At 30.7% G+C, this 17673-nt stretch overlaps 2 protein-coding genes across 3 annotated transcripts; one reads left to right on the top strand and one right to left on the bottom strand.

Moving 5' to 3' along the window:
• Positions 1 to 79: 79 nt before the first annotated feature.
• Positions 80 to 10885, bottom strand: LOC125062202 (nucleobindin-2). 2 transcript variants are annotated; one of them, XM_047667951.1, is made up of 10 exons: positions 10703 to 10885; positions 10509 to 10625; positions 9815 to 9922; positions 7976 to 8083; positions 7484 to 7651; positions 6745 to 6867; positions 5043 to 5139; positions 2331 to 2564; positions 1796 to 1899; positions 80 to 1522 (listed from the first exon to the last, which is right to left on the bottom strand). In XM_047667951.1, exons 2-10 carry the CDS (start codon positions 10617 to 10619, stop codon positions 785 to 787), a joined length of 1791 nt encoding a protein of 596 aa, XP_047523907.1. In that variant the 5' UTR covers positions 10620 to 10625; positions 10703 to 10885; the 3' UTR covers positions 80 to 784. The 2 variants fall into 2 exon arrangements, with proteins under 2 accessions (XP_047523907.1, XP_047523905.1); XM_047667949.1 differs by lacking the exon at positions 5043 to 5139 and adding an exon at positions 5172 to 5271 and having other exon boundaries at positions 10703 to 10883.
• Positions 10886 to 11327: 442 nt separating this feature from the next.
• Positions 11328 to 17673, top strand: LOC125062607 (N(G),N(G)-dimethylarginine dimethylaminohydrolase 1). The gene is made up of 5 exons (XM_047668641.1): positions 11328 to 11698; positions 11897 to 11999; positions 12381 to 12478; positions 13694 to 13921; positions 14420 to 17673. Exons 1-5 carry the CDS (start codon positions 11447 to 11449, stop codon positions 14534 to 14536), a joined length of 798 nt encoding a protein of 265 aa, XP_047524597.1. The 5' UTR covers positions 11328 to 11446; the 3' UTR covers positions 14537 to 17673.

The following is a 17673-nucleotide window of genomic DNA, read 5'->3' as shown; positions in this document are numbered from 1 at the left end:
TATACAAATAGCAAATTTAAAATAGATGTTTGTGTAACATCTATGTTCTCATTTTATTAGAATCAAATAAAACAAACAATTTCGATGAACGCTTTAATTAACCTAATTCTAACAATCTCCGTCAATTTATTTATGATAAATTTAAAATACACAATTTTAAGTGCTTATTTGGCACTACAGAACATTGAATACTATACTATAGTAATGTAAATATAATTAATTTTATTATAAAAACATTCAATAATTCATAGCCTTCATCGCGAATCTTTGAAACGTGATGATGTGTAGTTGATGGAAGTCATAAAAACATTTGTTGCTTAGCTAAAAATTTAAGATGTTAAGATGACACATTAGTTTTATTACTTAAAATCATATTTTTCCAAAAGCGCCATCTAAACCTTAAATAGGTTCTTCAAATATATCCATAGATTATAGTTGCAAGGAAATATTGGCACTTGACAGTGCGTTAATTTGCGTGGGATAGTCAGCGCAATAATGAATCTATTGTCTATGGAAACAGTAAGACATCTTTTCACTTGGTACATTGTCAAAGTCAAGTATAAGAGTAACAGTGTGTTTTGCATACTATAGATAAAAAAATATAAAAATCATTAATTCCGAAAATCGTCATTTAAAATTTTAAAATACAACATTCTAATATTGTAATCTACATATTAATGTTTAATTTGTGATACTTGTGTGTCACAAGTCGAATTCTATCTACAGATTAAATATAAAAATGAAGTGAATTCAATCAATCAATCATGTTAAAAAAATTATACTTCTAGTGGTTTCCAGATGAGACTTGAGCTTGACCTTGTGGAACTTGGGCTTGTCCCTGTGGTGGAGATTGCCCTTGAGTCATTTGAGCTTGGGGTATCTGTCCCTGAGGAATCTGCCCTTGTGGTGGCGCCTGTCCTTGTGTCATTTGTCCTTGAGGTGGCACCTGTCCTTGTGGAGGCATTTGGGGTGGCATCTGTCCCTGGTTTGGCATCTGTCCCTGGTTTGGCATCTGCCCTTGGTTTGGTAACTGTCCTTGGGGTGGCACCTGTCCTTGTGTTTGTCCTTGATTTGGCATCTGTCCCTGAGCTGGTATCTGTCCCTGAGCTGGTATCTGTCCCTGGGGTGGCATCTGTCCCTGAGGCGGCATATGTCCCTGAGGTGGCACCTGTCCTTGAGGTGGCATCTGTCCTTGAGGTGGCATCTGTCCTTGTGGTGGCATATAACCCTGTGGTGGCATCTGTCCTTGAGGCGGCATCTGTCCTTGAGGAGGCATCTGTCCTTGAGGCGGCATCTGTCCTTGAGGAGGCATCTGTCCTTGAGGAGGCATATAACCCTGTGGTGGCATCTGTCCCTGAGGCGGCATCTGTCCTGGATAATGTTGGTTACCTTGGTAATGTTGATTTTGTTGATACGCCTGTTGTTGTTGATGATACGCCTGTTGCTGTTGTTGATAAACCTGTTGTTGGTATTGATGTAATTGGTGTTCTGCACCCGGAACTGGACGACCATGGGCGTCAACCTGTGTTTTTTTTTTAATTAACTAAGTTTAGGGCTTTTAGACTGAGATAAGTTATCAATAATTTAAAAGAGAAAAAAAAATTCACATGACAATGTCTCTCATTTATAACGTACAGAAGTATCTCAATGACCAAAGCACTGAATTTTAGTATGAGATTGTCAGTACTAGTATTTTAATAACAAAGCGTCAGCGTCACAGTTATGGTATCATCAAGAAATCTTGAACTATTTGTACCAAGACCATCTAAAAATCCACCCCAATATATATAATTACCAGGCCACGTTGCTGAAGATAATGTAACTCCTCCAAACGCCTGCGTTCATACTCAGTATACTCTTGTTGTGTATAAATTTGATTCTCATCAATGGATTTCCAGCCTGGAATGTTTCCCTTACATTAAAACATGTATAGGACAACACATAACCGGATTATAAGGTATATTTAAACAACTATGGTCGACGTTTTATTCAAAAATAATTATGTATTTTAAAACAGACTAACGAAAATAGGCTTTTAGGCAGTCCTAACGGGGATGCCTGTGTTTCGTTAACAATTTCCTAGTGCTTTCTTCGTAAAACCTATCATTTAAATTTCTTAAGTGAACAATTACACAGGAGATCATAAGAATTTTACAAAAAAAAGTTTGGGAAACACCGCTTTAAGGGCAAATAATTAAAAAAAAATATGTTCAATACGTTAAATGAATTAAAGATTATATAAATGCCAATATAATGATATTTATTTATAATGGGTTTTATTTCTATAATAATTAATATATCGCATTTAGACTCGGAGATATTTTACTCACCGTCATCTTGGTTAAACTCAGCGCGTTGGGTCTCAGTCATAAATTCGTGGAAGTCAATCAAACCGTCGTGATTTTTGTCATTTTCTTTGAACACGTGTTCCCGCATCCTTTCCATTTCCTCGGCTCTCTCATGCAAATCCTTGTTGGGACCTCCAGGTCCATACAATTTGTCTAACTCCTTGATAAATAAAGCTTTTACCTCGTCCGCGTCCCATACGCCATTACCGTCAACATCTAGAGTTAAAATTAGCTTTTTTGACAATTGACATCCTACATAATTAGATAGAACATAGAGAGGAAGTCTATAAGTACTTATAGCAAATTTTACTACAAAAATAAGAACCCGAACGATGTGGTATACGATTCGACGGAGGTTTATGAGTTTTCAATTACATTTTTATGTATTTATATGTATGTATAGTAAGCCAAGTTTAAATAAAATTTGCATGTATAATGTTGCTTGCTCTTCACTTCCCCAAAATAATAAATAATTCCAACCGCCTTCTGTTTGATTTTATAATGCAGTGCCTTTGAGCTTTAGGTCAACCTCTAATTTTGAGCGTTTTAGGTTCTTCTGTAAAGAATATGCCCTATACCCCTTTAAGGGTAGGCACGCATGCTTCTTCACCAGACACGCATGCATTACTAGACATCAAACCTTTTTTCATTCCATAATAACAATTATTGATTATTAATTGGCTTCTTAACAAAACGTTAAATTTAAAAATTCGAGCGATATAATTATTGTTTCTGAATACACGTACTATTATACTAGTACTATACTAATTATTTAAAGGATATAAACGTGAATTAAGTACATACATCAATACCACGAAAGTGTACCAATACATTTTTCTATGGGCGCATTAACCACTCACTCGTACAAACAAAATAAATGAAGGCAAACATCATAAATGTCTTAGACTAAATTGATGGCCATGCACATGGCTGATCACCTACTTGCCTATTAGAGAATTATCACGAAACAGATACAGAAATTTGAGGCCCAGACTTAAATAAATCTATAGCAATATTCGCAAATTTAATGCATGACCTTAATAGATAAAGTTTTAGTTTTTAACCAGTTAAAGTTGCGTTAAATTGTTTAAATTAAACGCAACTTTAAAAACTACATACTAATTAATATGTTTGATTTAACAAGTGAACTAAATATTTGATACTGAATTAATATTCAGTATCAAATATTTATTTTTCTACAAACAAAAAGCATACGAAGGGTAGATCAAACTACTAGTACTTTTAATCAAACATTGGTAGGGATATTCCAAATACCGAAAAACTTTTCAAATTTGGTGACCTTCTAGAACTAGGGTAACTATAATTTAAATGCTTGTATTAAAATTTATGGGGTAATAATAACATGTGTTTTTGCGTAAAATGTTTCTTATTGAAAGTATACATAGAGTGTAAACTCTATAACTGTATTCTTCTCTCCCTATAACGAAACCTCTCTATAACGAATAAAATGCTCGGTCCCTTGAATTTCGTTATACACACATTCGTTGTACACTGTATATATATTTTTTATAGAAGTACATATATAGATATAGAAATTTTAAATTGCCAAAGAAACCTAAATATTAGTAGTATGAAACTAAATTTAACAACCAACTAGGCAATGACATAAAAATTTGAATAGTTTCTCGGATTTCAAAATTACATTTGAGAATGGAAACAAATCAAAACAAGCATTATACATTCCAACTCTCTAAGAAAGATGGCAGCACACAAATCACTAACTAAACTTACATGCCACACAATAAAGACCAAATGCGTGCAAATGATAACAAATACTAACATGATTGTCAAAAAATTTGGTTATGCTTAATGTATCTTTATTTTTTAGTTGTATTTACATACAGGGTGTCCCTTAAATCATGGTCAGGCAATTATTGGCTAACTGCAAAGGTTTTTTTTTGTAATTAACAAAAAAAAATCCATATTTTATGTAATGCGAGCACTGGATAGCACTTTTTGTTTAATGCAGTAGCAAAACAATCCTCAAAATTACTATTTTAATTGAAATAATTAATAATAATAATATAGCCTTTATATTAATTATTATTATAATTGATATAATTTTCAAAATGCGTAACAATATTAATTTTGTTATCACAACTTTAATAATTTCCTGGGGTTAATAAACCTGCCTTATCACTAGATTCTCGTTCACTGCAATATTTACGCTGTGATGGAAATAGACTTTGGTTACCATGCAATTAGAAAAAGATTTTGTATGAAGGAGGTTATACTTTTGAATACTAAAAAAAAGCTTAGCATGAAATAGAACTATCGTAATCCGCTATTAAATAAACAAAATTTAAAGTTAAGGTAAAGCTATATTTGTTTTAACGTTCATAAGTACTTGTTGACGTATTTGGACTAATCAGGAATCTAATATAATATAATATAATGCATACTTTACAAAACAAGGAAAATTTTTGTCTGTTATTTAGTTGTAACAATCTTTAAATGTTAGAGCTTATAATTTTATTATTTTAAACTACGCAACGAATTCATATGCCAAATGTAATTAAGTGTCTAATTGCGGAAATGAGTCCACCAACCCTAACCCCTAACCCCATATGTCAAATGGAGTGTTTATATATAGTGTATATATCTTGTCTAAAAGGATATATACAATTCAAACTATATAAAAACATTAAGCATAACCGACACGCATCGGCTTACCATGCATCATGAAAAACACTTTGGGGTCGAAATCTTTGTCCATTTTTTCGTTTTTCCACAATTCTAACAATTGACCTCTCGTCACTGGATGGTGAAGCTGCCACAGACAACATATAATTATTAACTCACCGTGCATCATGAAGAATGCTTTAGGGTCAAATTGTTGGTCCATATGGTCTTGTTTCTCCCATACTTCCTCTAATTGCTGTTTGGATCCCGGATGGTGGATCTGTGTTTTGTCAATTTTTTTCATTTATTACAACGTAAAGTGTATAATTTATGGAACATATGTATAATTGTTATAATGTATGTGTGTTTTATATATAAGATATGTGTGTGATTATTATAATTAAGTTTGTTATTCCGTAATCCCACAGGATGGTCTTATTTCTCGTAGTTGTATTTTGAAATCTCTCAATGTTTGAAAATATCTACAAATTTTTTATCAACGCATTTCAGCGCCAAAAAACCATACAAATGTAATATATATACAGATACAGATTAAAGATATATAAATAAATCTCAAACATAACTTAATCATCGTTATAGCTTGGTAAATAATTATACATATATAAATATTATTTTGAAATACCGTCACATCATACATCAAATTTTGTAATTGTGTTTCTATCTAATAAGTCTTCTGTCTTCTGTCTTCTGTCTTGTCTACTTTTATACTTCTTTATTTGTTATTACTAGTATAAAACATAATTAGTTTATAAGCTAATATAATGTATTACTAGTAAGTATATTTTCTTGTAATATTCTTAATGAGAAATCAATATCGAGAACCTTATATAAATTTTAAAGGACCTGGAACTAATGTAGGTTTATGCCACACACTGTTTATCGCAATATTTGAAGGGAGAAATCTTGCAATCACTTGTAAGGCGATAATAATTTATTGACATACACGTGCACATTGAATTTGTAACAATCGTATTGAATTGAGTAATTTATGTGCAAATGGCATTATAGAATCTTTATGAATACTTTTTATGGATATACAATCGAAATTAACGAATTGCATTAATTAAGAATATTTTTAAAATCCGCAAATAACAATTATTTCAACTAAGTATTTGTAGAAAACGAATAATATTGCGTATTATGAAATCACCACGTAACGATGTTCAATTCAACACGCGATATACGAGGAAAATATCGATTTGGTAAGGTCGATAATGGACACTTCATTCATATAGATCTATTTAAAAATCAAACTGCGTTTCGCAGAATTTTCAGCTAGAAGCAAAAAAAGCTTGGCTATATTTCAAACAAAATTATTAAGTATGATTGAATCATGATTGTTTTGCTGTGCCTACAACCACTATTATATCTATAGGACAAAATGGCTTAAATTTTATTTTATAAATTTTTAATTAATTTACCGACTATATGTAGTTTGTACATAAAGTATAAAGAAATCGAATCAATGTATAAACAAACAAACTACGGTATGCAGTGAATCCCAAAAACTTTGGTATAATATATGATGTATGTATAATGTACGAATAACTGTATAATGTATAAGTGACTGTATGCGTAATTTAATGAATCAGTATTGTTTGATACGTATATTGTATTGTTAACCTTGGATTGTGTTATTACTAGGAATACAATATCCTTTGCATGGTAACCATGGTAACACCCAATTTTTACTCCACGTTTAGCACAATGTCATTATTTTCCATATTCTTACCGGTTTGTGGTGTTTCTTAGCATCTTCTTCAGTCTTTAGTTTATCCATATATTCTTTTTTTTGTGTTTCATCCATACCTTCCAATTTCTGATGTTTGTCAAATTCCTTTTGCATTTCATATTCCTGGAATTAATTACAAATTAATATAGGTACATATATTTCGTAGTTTTTTGGCCTATTAATAAATGAATACTGACAGCAACAGTCTTGATAAACACTCGGTAAGAATATACGAAGATTTTAAATTGGGGGACACATAGGTCTCCTTATTATATGTGTGTGTGTAGTGTTGTGAATATGTGTGTAATGGTGAATGTGGCAAATCACAGAACAGATTTTTTATTTATTTATGTAACTTTAATGACGTCGTGGTTAATGACATTTTCCTTTAAATAATTGTAATGTAGAGGGAGAGTAAAACTTGCTGGGTTTCTTGCCCGTTCTTCTCAGAACAAGGCCTCCTGGTAGTTTTGCGAATGCTCTTTCGCGAATTTTGTAAACGTTTTTGACATTCATAAGCATGCACTAAGATGTATCTAAATTGAACTTATTTTGATTGATTGATATATTAGATAATATGACCGCTATGGTCCTCTACAATTATTATGCAAATCCAAAAATAAAACCAAAAACGCTTACGGAATGTACTTAGCTCAGTTCCGAGTTCATAGCTCACCTTCATTTTGTGAAATTAAACCGTCAATTAAAATAATCTGAAAAAGTTGTTCTGATTCTTTACCTTAAATTGTTCCTTTCTCTGTTTGTCCGCAGCTTCTAAGTCCTCAGTCGTTTTCTTTATAAGTTTTTTGAGATCCTCAATTTCAAATGTATGTGGATTGTGGTGATCTAAATGATCACTTGTCGGAACTTTCCCTTCGTGTTCAAGGTTATTAGTAATTTCAAATTGCTGTTGACAATATCATTCTTATTATTGTATTTCCCGTTATGAAGTGAAAGTAAAATTCCGAGACGTGACTTGTTGCGCTCGTAGTCAAAAAATAAAAAACATATACACAGCCTCGACACTTAATCTTACCTGTTTTATGCGTGCGATTGTCAATTCGAAGGTGATGTGCACACAGAGACACAGAAGGCTAACCACCTATTTGTCTTTAAAAAAAAATATCAAGAAAACCGACGCAAAAACATTGCGTGATTCATACAATTTTTATTTTGCTTTGTGTTCGCCAGGCCAGCTAGTTGAAAATAAAAATTCTAAATGATTACTTACCTTAGTAGCTAAATGACGTAGTCGGTCCAACTCCCTCCGTTTAATTTCGTCTAGTTTGGTCCTAACATTATGATTGACAAAGTCAAGGTGTTCAGCAATTTTGCCAGTCTGAAAGTTATTTATATATTGTTTCAGATAAGTAAACAATTCAGAAAGAAATACAACTTAAACTTGAAATCGCTGAATGCAACGGCAGCCTGTCGCTAATACGCAATATGCAAGCAGAGCTTAATAACTTAATATTAATTTTACTCCTAATTTTGTTATGAACTGGTCAAGAATGTACACGCCTAGCAAAAATATATTTAAAAAACAGAGCTGTTACTACCAATAACGACCCCGATCTCAATGATTTTTGTACAGCGCTCTTCAAAGGTTGCGATATCAGCGCATAGGATATGAGCATACATCGTACTTGCTTCCACTATTGTAAGTTGTAGAGGGGCACGGAATAGAAAATTTACAAGAAGCCTTTTTTTTTTTTTTTTTATTTTTTTTTTAGACAAATCACACCAATTGACCTAGTCCCATGCTAAGCTGGTGAAGCTTGTGTTATGGGTACTAGACAACGGATATACATACATATTATAGATAGATAGATATATTAAATACATATTTAAACACCCAAGACCTAAGCACAACACCAAATGTTCATCACATCGATGTTCGTCTCAGCCGGGGATCGAACCCGGGACCCATGGATTCGCAGTCAGGGGTACTAACCACTAGACCAATGAGTCGTCAAGTTTAATAAGTTTAATAAGAAAATACCTTTGAATACTGTGTTGATATAGTGGTTTGAGCATGCGGCTCTCATCCCCAAGGTCGTAGGTCCGAGCCCTGGCTGTGCAGTAATGTAGTTTTCTGTCTATGTGCGTATTTAATACGCTTGTACAGTAACGGTAAAGCATCGTAAAGCATGTCTTAGACCAAAAAGTAGTTGGCATGTGTCAGAAGTAAAAACTGATCATCTATTTGACTTATTGAAAAAACCAATGACCACGAAACATATACAAATTCGGAGTGAATATTACAGTAATAAGTAATAACTTTAGGGTACTGGATCAAGATTCTTTTCTTCATTAAAATTAAAATTTAATAGTCCAGATAATTAAGGTGTATTTTATTAAATTAGTTATTTTGGCTTATTTAATCCTGTTAAAGTTGACCTCAATACATGAAAATCTATATAAAAGTTTCTTATACCTATGATAATATATTGTTATATTTTATAAGCCTGTACAATATCTATAGCAGTAGCAATATATGCAACTTTACTTTCGCGCTACTGCTTTGCTTGCCCTCGCCACATACATACTTCAATAAATTTTGGATAAAATAAAAGACACTTAATATTAATGCACATAAGCAAAGACTATGTGACAACAAAATAACATTAGTTTGCAAAGCAGTTTAACAGAAATGTATAGTATAAAGATAATGAATGGATGGGATCAAAGTTTTCAAAGGAAGATAAAAACTTAATACGGTGTTTGTGAGATAAATTCTAAAACAATCTGCTCCAATTACACAATGTTTAATAAACATAGGTGAATTTTTGTAAAAAGTTTATATTTGAGGCAAAATCATTTAAAAAAAAAACAGTGTAAATAATGCTTTATCTTGTGAATAGAATTTTAAGTTTAATAAGATTATTGTCACCAGCATCTTTCTTGAAGCTTTGTTCCCTATGATATTACTCATATTATTTCCATGTTAATATTTACTAGACATGATACACTTATTAAGTTAAATTGGCATAGTAAACTTACAATTCAATTTGCTATCCTAAACCAAAAGTCACCTGGTCAAATATGCTAAGTTTCTATAAATACTTACCCTAACATCCTCTTCATCAGCTTTTTCTAGTCTTTCACGAAAGTCTGGATCACTTTCGAGGGCTTGGACCACTTCTTTCAGATAACGATGATACTCCATATAATCTTCCTAATAAAACAAAATATACATTATATTATGTAACTTTTTATAAAGAACCTTTAACATGTCTTTGTTTTTTAAAAATTCATACATATATTTTAAGGCATTATATAGTTTACAATAGTGTTTCCTTATGAGTCATATTAAAATTTGGAATGATGCTTAACATACAATATGCTAATGTACATTCATATGAAACGAAAATTAGTTGTATCCCATCACGTTTTGAAAATTAAACGCTTAAAAACATGTCTTATCTATTAATCTTAGATTCAAAGACAAAGACAGCACCCATTTTAATGCCTCTATTTAAAGTCTTTCTATTTGACGTTATACTGTAATAGTATGAGGACCTTTTTGGCAAAGGAGGATTAAATCACATAATGCAATAGCATGTATAAATTATATTTCAATAAAATGGAAAAGTGATTGCCCTTTATAACTACTTTACAACAGATTACAAGGTTAAAGCAACAACTTGAATAAAGGGCATAAAATGGCTAGAGACAGGAATTAAAAAAATACTATAACATTACCATATTATTTAGAAAAAATGAAAATCCTATAAAACTTCTTTATAGGAATCTGTGCTTACCAAGTCGTCTTTGATTTCACTGTCATCTTTTGCTTTGTCTTGGGTTACCGGAGGTGCAAAAGACCCGTGAAGAGAAACAATCAAAAATATTGTACACAATGTTAGCCTCATTTTATGCTAGAATAAAAATTTTAATTCAATTATTTTTTCATGTCAAGAAAATACAATAAAATATTGTAAAACGTGTAACCTACGCTTGATGAAGTCTGAATTACAACAATTCACCACAAATTTACAGCTCTTTTATTAATATCTATTAGCAAAAATCAAAATCAATTATTTCTTATCGATTAGAATTTTATCTTTGCGAACCAAAATACAACAATTTTTTGCAATTGTCTGTCATTCTAGTATGACCACGTACTCTCTTAAATAGCACAGACTACCGGTTTTTAAAAAAATTCACAGACTAATAATATTATTTTGTATGAATATTACTTACAAAATATTTTATTCTATAATGTTTTTTTTTCGATAATTATGTTACACTCTCACTCGCGAAGGGGGTATTTAGGCTCATACTTTACTTTTTGTGCTTTTAAATTGCGAATTTTGGATAACTATTTACAAACTTCATTTATCACGAGTAGAGTACTTTTATTCCTGATATTTTTTCATTTGAAAATTGCTGTTATCAATACAAAATACATTTATTATAAAATTATATTGTATCTTTACAGTCGTTTCAATCTGTTCTTAAATTGTATTATTCTTATCTGTGACGTGAGTGCTAGAGTGCCGTAATTTTTTTTTAATAAGTATATTCTGTGGAGTAACGACTCCCGAATTTCTTAAAAAAAAAAAATAATTTAAAAAATTATATTTGTCTTGAACTCTTGATTTTATATTTTTAACCTAGTTATCAAAGGTTATAGTGTTTAAGTGGATTCATATTTAAGTACACTCCAATACAGTGTACCTTTCAATTTCCAATTAAAATGGATTTCAAAATGCATGAATACACCCATGTTATCGTTAGTAAATCATCGCCGCGACTAGACCGGGCCGATATTAATGACTCAAGACGCCAATACGATTGCTATATAAGACTACTGAGTGAATTAAATTTGGAAATAATTGAAATCGAAGCTGGTTCATCATTCCCTGAGGCTGTCGTATTGGAAGACATTGCACTTGTGTGCCATGGCATAGCTTTGCTTCTCAAACCAAAAACGGGACAGGAACAGTTAGTAAGTTCGTTTTCAAGTTATTTTTTTAAATTAAAATTGTCTCCAATTTTGTCTTAAAAATTTGTTGCTTAAAACTAAAAAGTGTAATAATTAATATGATATAATGTATAGAAACAATATGTACACATACCACAATAAATTATGGCAGCTCTAGATTTCTAGCTAGCAAGCTTAAATTGATGCTTACATTTTTTATAGGTAAAATCTGTAAAACAAACTCTCGAAGATGACCTTGGCCAAACAGTAATTGAATTGTCTGACCCGGATGCTAAGTTGCTGGGATCTGATGTCTTGTTCACAGGTATTCTAGAAACAAACCTTAAGCATGTAATAAAAAAATTAAAATATTTAATATTGATTTTCTGTTTTCATTACCACACTTTCTGAGCAATAGCTTTTTGTGACATTTATGTGTTGATTTCCTCTGGGAAGTAGTTTAGGAGAACATATAGCAAGGGGTATTTCTAACACCTTCCTTTACTGCATGCTTCATCATGATTGGCAACAAATTATCATAGAATATTCATTAAAGAACAATACAGATAGTTTTTTTCAAATGTTTGTCTTTTGCAAACCTATGTTAATTTACTTATATATATATTTTTAAGGAAATATATAAGACTGATTTCAGTTGAGCTTTGAGGGAGTTCTATTTTTAGGCATGTTAATATTCTGTTTCCAGGTCGTGAGTTTTTTGTGGGTATTTGTGAAACAACCAATGAAGCTGGTGCAAGTGCAGTGGCAGCGGCTTTTCCTGAATTTCCATGTACACCTATCAAGGTATGCTTTTTGAAATTGATATGTTGAGATCAAAGGATATCTATTTATCCATATTTTATGATTGTCATAAATATTTAGTATTAATTTATTGTTATTATTCATTATATTAGAAAATTTGCAGTTTATATATAAAAAGTTCCATCTATTATGCCAGTCAATATGACTGATTTGTATGAATTTAACATAAAACAACTGCAGACACAGATATGATATATCTGTATTAAATACTTTGTTTACGCTTTCATTACTCAGTCTCGTAGCAATAATAAATTATGAAAATTGGAATTTCCTGAAATTCTTGCAAATATAACAAACTTGTAGAGATTGATAAATTTTTGTAAAGGTTAGGTTTGTACATTGTGCAATAGGTTAAAGTCCAAAGGTCATGGCTTGGCCTCCTAATTGAGCAATTATTGTCATGAGAATGTATTAATGTGTACTTAAAGGAATGTGTTCCTATTTTTTATTATTGATATTTGTTCTAAAATAGTAAAGATTTAAAAGGAGTTTACATTATTTTGAATCAATATTGTAAAAATTATTTTATATAGCTGCTGTATAAAAATATAATACCTGATATATCATTAAATCACTGTTGAAGCTTATAAAGAATACATTGACAAGGTCAAACATATGTTATTAAATTGGTAAATTATTATCATTTATCATGAGTTTCCTTTACAAATATAGCCAGAATAATCAGGAATGTGTCATCATAGACTATTATCCTTGATAACAAATTCTGGGCTTTCAAATAAAATTAAATATATTTAGAAATGTAATATCATCTATATATACATAAGTTAATTATTTTTGATGTCACTTAAGATTTAAGTTTAAGAACCTAGTTATGTCACATTGTTGTACCCTTTTGATAGTTCTTCTGAGAACACAATAGGAACAAAGCTATTTCTTTTATTTTTGAAATTCATTATTTTTTGCAGTGAGATTGAATACTCTTTTACACTAGAGTATGATCTCTTTTTACCATGTATTTATTAATGTATTGAATTTAGTTTTTAAGGGTAGTCTAAGCCTAGCTATGCTCACCCTCTGAGATATCCCTAAATGTAGGAGTAACCTGGCTTTAACCAAAGAAGGCTGATGACCAACAGCCTAAAAAAACTGGAAGAGTTGTGATTGTGTACCTTTTTCCTGTTTTTTTGTTATGTACTTACATAAAACTCTATCTAATACAATTTAATAAATTTTTAGGTTACAAAAGGTGCACAGCATTTGAAGAAATACATAACAGTTGCTGGACCGGATATTTTATGTGTAGCAGCGAGCAAGGAAGCAAAGGAGTTGTTGAAACGGATGGAAAGGGAAGCAAGTTTCTCATATCAGACACTCACAGTGCCTGAAGAGGAAGCAGCCAATTGTCTATATGCCAATGGTACATTGATACACAGAGCTATCGAGGAGATACCGCAGTCGTTTAAGGTGAGTTTAAAGAGTCTGGAAAAAATCGAGTTTCTTATTACATAATATTCACACAAAGACTTTAAAAACTGCTTCTTGCTTTTGAGACATTAGCTAATTTATGAAAATAAAAGAATTTGACTATTTTACTTAAACCTAAGTTGGATTCCTGAAGTTCTTTTGTATGCTCCAAAACGCCCAATGTTTCTGCCTACATATAAGTAGGAGGTTGAATCTTGTGTGGGCCTGAAAATATTATTAGTGTATGTAGTAGTCTCGTCTTCAGAAACTCCGGTCTACTTTCATCAGAGCCTATACTGAACAGTCCCAAGGACTATCACATTTTTTCTTGTCTTAATAATTGGGCATAACATAAGTCAACAACAAAAACTATTATATTCATGTCTGCTAATATAAAGGTCTAGTAGGTCTCTGTAGGTCTAGGCTCATATGAGAGTCACACTATAGAAACACTACTTAAAGATTTATTTTGATAATATATATAAAAAATATTTCCAGGTGTTTTGTGAGAAAATTGATTTCTCCCGCCGATCGATATGTTTCTCCGAGCTGTCGAAGATATCGTCAGGGCTTAGTGCTTGCTGCTTGCTGTTAAGAAAGCCATTTACAACATAAATTATCCACTATTTGGCTGGTTTGGGAATTATTTATCTTTTATGCGATACGTTTAACTTATTACGTTACCAGTCTTTAACAGTTTCAGCGAGAGAAGTTGTTTAAAAGTAACTTTTTTTTATTTCATCAAAATGTAATCATCACACATAGATTAATAATAATTTATATTCTACTTTTACCACATTAAAATCCAAACAAATGTTTACCTACAGGTAAAGATAACTTATTAAAAAAGAATTTCATAAACACCATACCTGTTTTTATCAAACATTAATATTGCGGTTAGATTAAACGTTTTATTACCAAATACAAATATATTGTGGATAATCTGATGAAAAATTTATTACATTTTTATAATTTAAATTCTTAAGAGATAAATGGCGTTTTAACTCCCATGATTATGGCAACACAGAGGTTGTGCTTAAATAAAGTTAATCATTTATAGTTAAAATGTAATGTTTTCAACGTCTCTTATAACTCAAACTCAAAATAACTTTATTAATATAGGTAACCAAGTACAATTATGAATGTTAACAGAAAAGTTGAATTGATTCTAAATTAGATATAGTAGTAAACCAGTAGAGTAGAGTTTACATTGTATAAAATTTATTTTAAATTATTGAACTTTAAAAGTACCAGTCTTCTTACAATTTATTCCTTAACAAAAGGCTAAACACGTGTTCATATTATAGGATAATCTATTTAAATGCTGTTTTCGGCTTTGGTAATCTTAATGCAAAAGTGTAAAAATAGTGATTTATTCGCTATAATGCATTTTTCCCTGTATAACGGAAAATACTTTTATTTACAATTGAAATCATAATACCCAAGTACCTCATTTTTAGTTGTAGTACTTTAGCCATTCCCTAAGTCTTAAGACTGATTTTTTAATCTCTCTATGATAAAATATGTTATAATGAACAAAATATCTCTTAACCAGCCCCAGTACCTTCATTCCAAAATATTTAAATATTGAGTACCATCCATTGAAGTTATTAAAATACCATAAAAATTGTAGTAAAAAAAAACTCTCAAACAAACGTGTGCACCCACCAGTGTTAGTTACTAAGTTGGCCTTTTATGACAATATTTTATTTTCTTATTTTTAATAAAATTCATATAAATTAAACAATTATAAAAATTTAAAAAAAAAGTACGAATTCTATATGTGCATATTAAAGTATTTGGAATTAATTTGACCAATATAAACAGTTTTTAAGTGGTACAAATAAATACTTTGAAGGAATGAAATTTTATCATTCCTTTTTGTATCCATCGCACAAAATTAATAAATAATGTTTAATACTTAAAGAAATCTCATATGAGATTCAGACTTCCGTATATTATATTATTAGTATTATTATATCCAATACGAACGTATAGGTACTCGATTCTGAATCTTACCATCTCTGCTTATTCTTAAGTGATTTTATTAATATGCTAAACGCACAAATTAATATATTTGAAACCTTTATATTTAACGGTCGTTATCGAATCTCGAATAGTTGGATTTGCAAAGCATCAAATAGAGGAAAAGGATCTTAAATCTAATGAGGCTTATATATATTTACCCTGTAGATAACAGTGTGTAATAAGACCGCTTTGATAACGTAAAATGGTTTGTTTTATTCGGTCAGAATATAAACTGTTCTTGACAATAATTTAAATTACTTTTTTAATTTCTACATACATTGTAAAAGGAAGAGGATTAACACCCGACATAAAGTCAAAAGTAAAGTTATTTAATACACATAGTTTACAAGTGTGCACTCTTTGGAATACCTCCGTAATTCCGACAGCTTTATAAATTTGGCGCATTTTTTTAAATATTACAAGTTTCAAATAAACGAGCACAGTTTTTTTTAACAATTATTATTATTATATTAGTTTGAACAATGTCATCACAATTTTAAGGTTTAATTTTTTTTTGTGTTAACTGTATCATGTTTTTTTATGTATTTCTTGTGTAACAAGACAATTGTGTTAATTCATGTTTGAAAATGTCATTGAACTCAGTTCTATGATGCGCAAAAATGTGTTTATTTTTTAATTTAATTTTTCTTGTATAACAAGTCAATTTAAGTTATTACAAACAATAAATCTTTAAGCTATTTAAGTGTGAACTATGTTAATGTCATCACAATAACACTTTAATATTTTAGCGCGTAATAAGTTGGGTAATATATAATTAAAAATGTATGTTATCCGTAAGTTCATCATTCGTCAACTAAATCACTTACACTGTTCTAACTAAAGTACACTGATTTACTGAATTCCTCTTAGGATCGAGAAAAGACCGTACAAATCGTAATAAGCCGGCAGCGCACTCGCGAGCGTGCTGTCCTAGTAAAAAAACAACGTTCTTTTAGTCGAATTTGCGTAAAGACAAGTACTTTATTAAAACAGTTTGAGTGATTTTTTAAAATATATTACGATTTTAATAACCACTTCAAGGTATTAAATCTCAATAAATTATAAGTATTTTATCAATGTTTTAAACATAAAAGTATTTATTGTATTGTTGATTTGTAGATGTGAAAATTTTAAGTGTTTATCTTCCATAGATTTAGCAATGTAGCACACCCAGTATTTAAACTTTCTATCGAGGTTATTAGGACTTAAATCTATATAGCTCTACCGGTCGACCGTTCAATTCTGAATATCCTTAAATATAATATATATATTTAACATTTGGAACGATTATATAATACTTCCAAATATTCGGTAGACATATTCAAAATACATTAAGGTAAAAGAGCCGTCGATATTTCTTTATACCAGTCGTATCACGTTATGACTGGTATTTTGATTTTAACAGAATATACGCACAAAGAATCGCTCTATTTTTAATGTACAATTCGATTTAGTTAGAGGCGGATCTTTTTCTTCGGATATGAAATGAAACTCGGGTCTTGCCTTAGCTTCCTCTTCATACTACATTATAGATTTAAGTCATAATTTAAGATTCAGAGACAAGTTTTAGCGTTAACTGCCTGTATCAAAATATATTAACTGATGGGTAAATTATTTTGTACATAAAACTGTCTCTGGTTCTTCATCCTCAATATAGGTTAGCTGACATTTTTTATATCCTCGAAGGTGTATCTTAGTTTAGTGCGTAATAAATGATTGAAGAA

The sequence above is a fragment of the Pieris napi genome, chromosome Z (genome assembly GCF_905475465.1).
Source record: "Pieris napi chromosome Z, ilPieNapi1.2, whole genome shotgun sequence".
Lineage (NCBI taxonomy): Eukaryota > Metazoa > Arthropoda > Insecta > Lepidoptera > Pieridae > Pieris > Pieris napi.
Note: the sequence above shows the minus strand (reverse complement) of the source record. Positions and strands in the feature narration are given on the sequence as shown.

Coding starts and splice junctions, on each gene's coding strand:
- LOC125062202 (XM_047667949.1), bottom strand. CDS start 10,619: ATGAGGCTAACATTGTGTACAATATTTTTGATTGTTTCTCTTCACGGG. Junction 9,923..10,508: donor GTGAAATCAAAGACGACTTG/GTAAGCACAGAT, acceptor TTGTTTTATTAG/GAAGATTATATGGAGTATCA. Junction 1,900..2,330: donor TGAGTTTAACCAAGATGACG/GTGAGTAAAATA, acceptor GAAACATTCCAG/GCTGGAAATCCATTGATGAG.
- LOC125062607 (XM_047668641.1), top strand. CDS start 11,447: ATGGATTTCAAAATGCATGAATACACCCATGTTATCGTTAGTAAATCA. Junction 12,000..12,380: donor ATCTGATGTCTTGTTCACAG/GTATTCTAGAAA, acceptor TTCTGTTTCCAG/GTCGTGAGTTTTTTGTGGGT. Junction 12,479..13,693: donor TTCCATGTACACCTATCAAG/GTATGCTTTTTG, acceptor ATAAATTTTTAG/GTTACAAAAGGTGCACAGCA.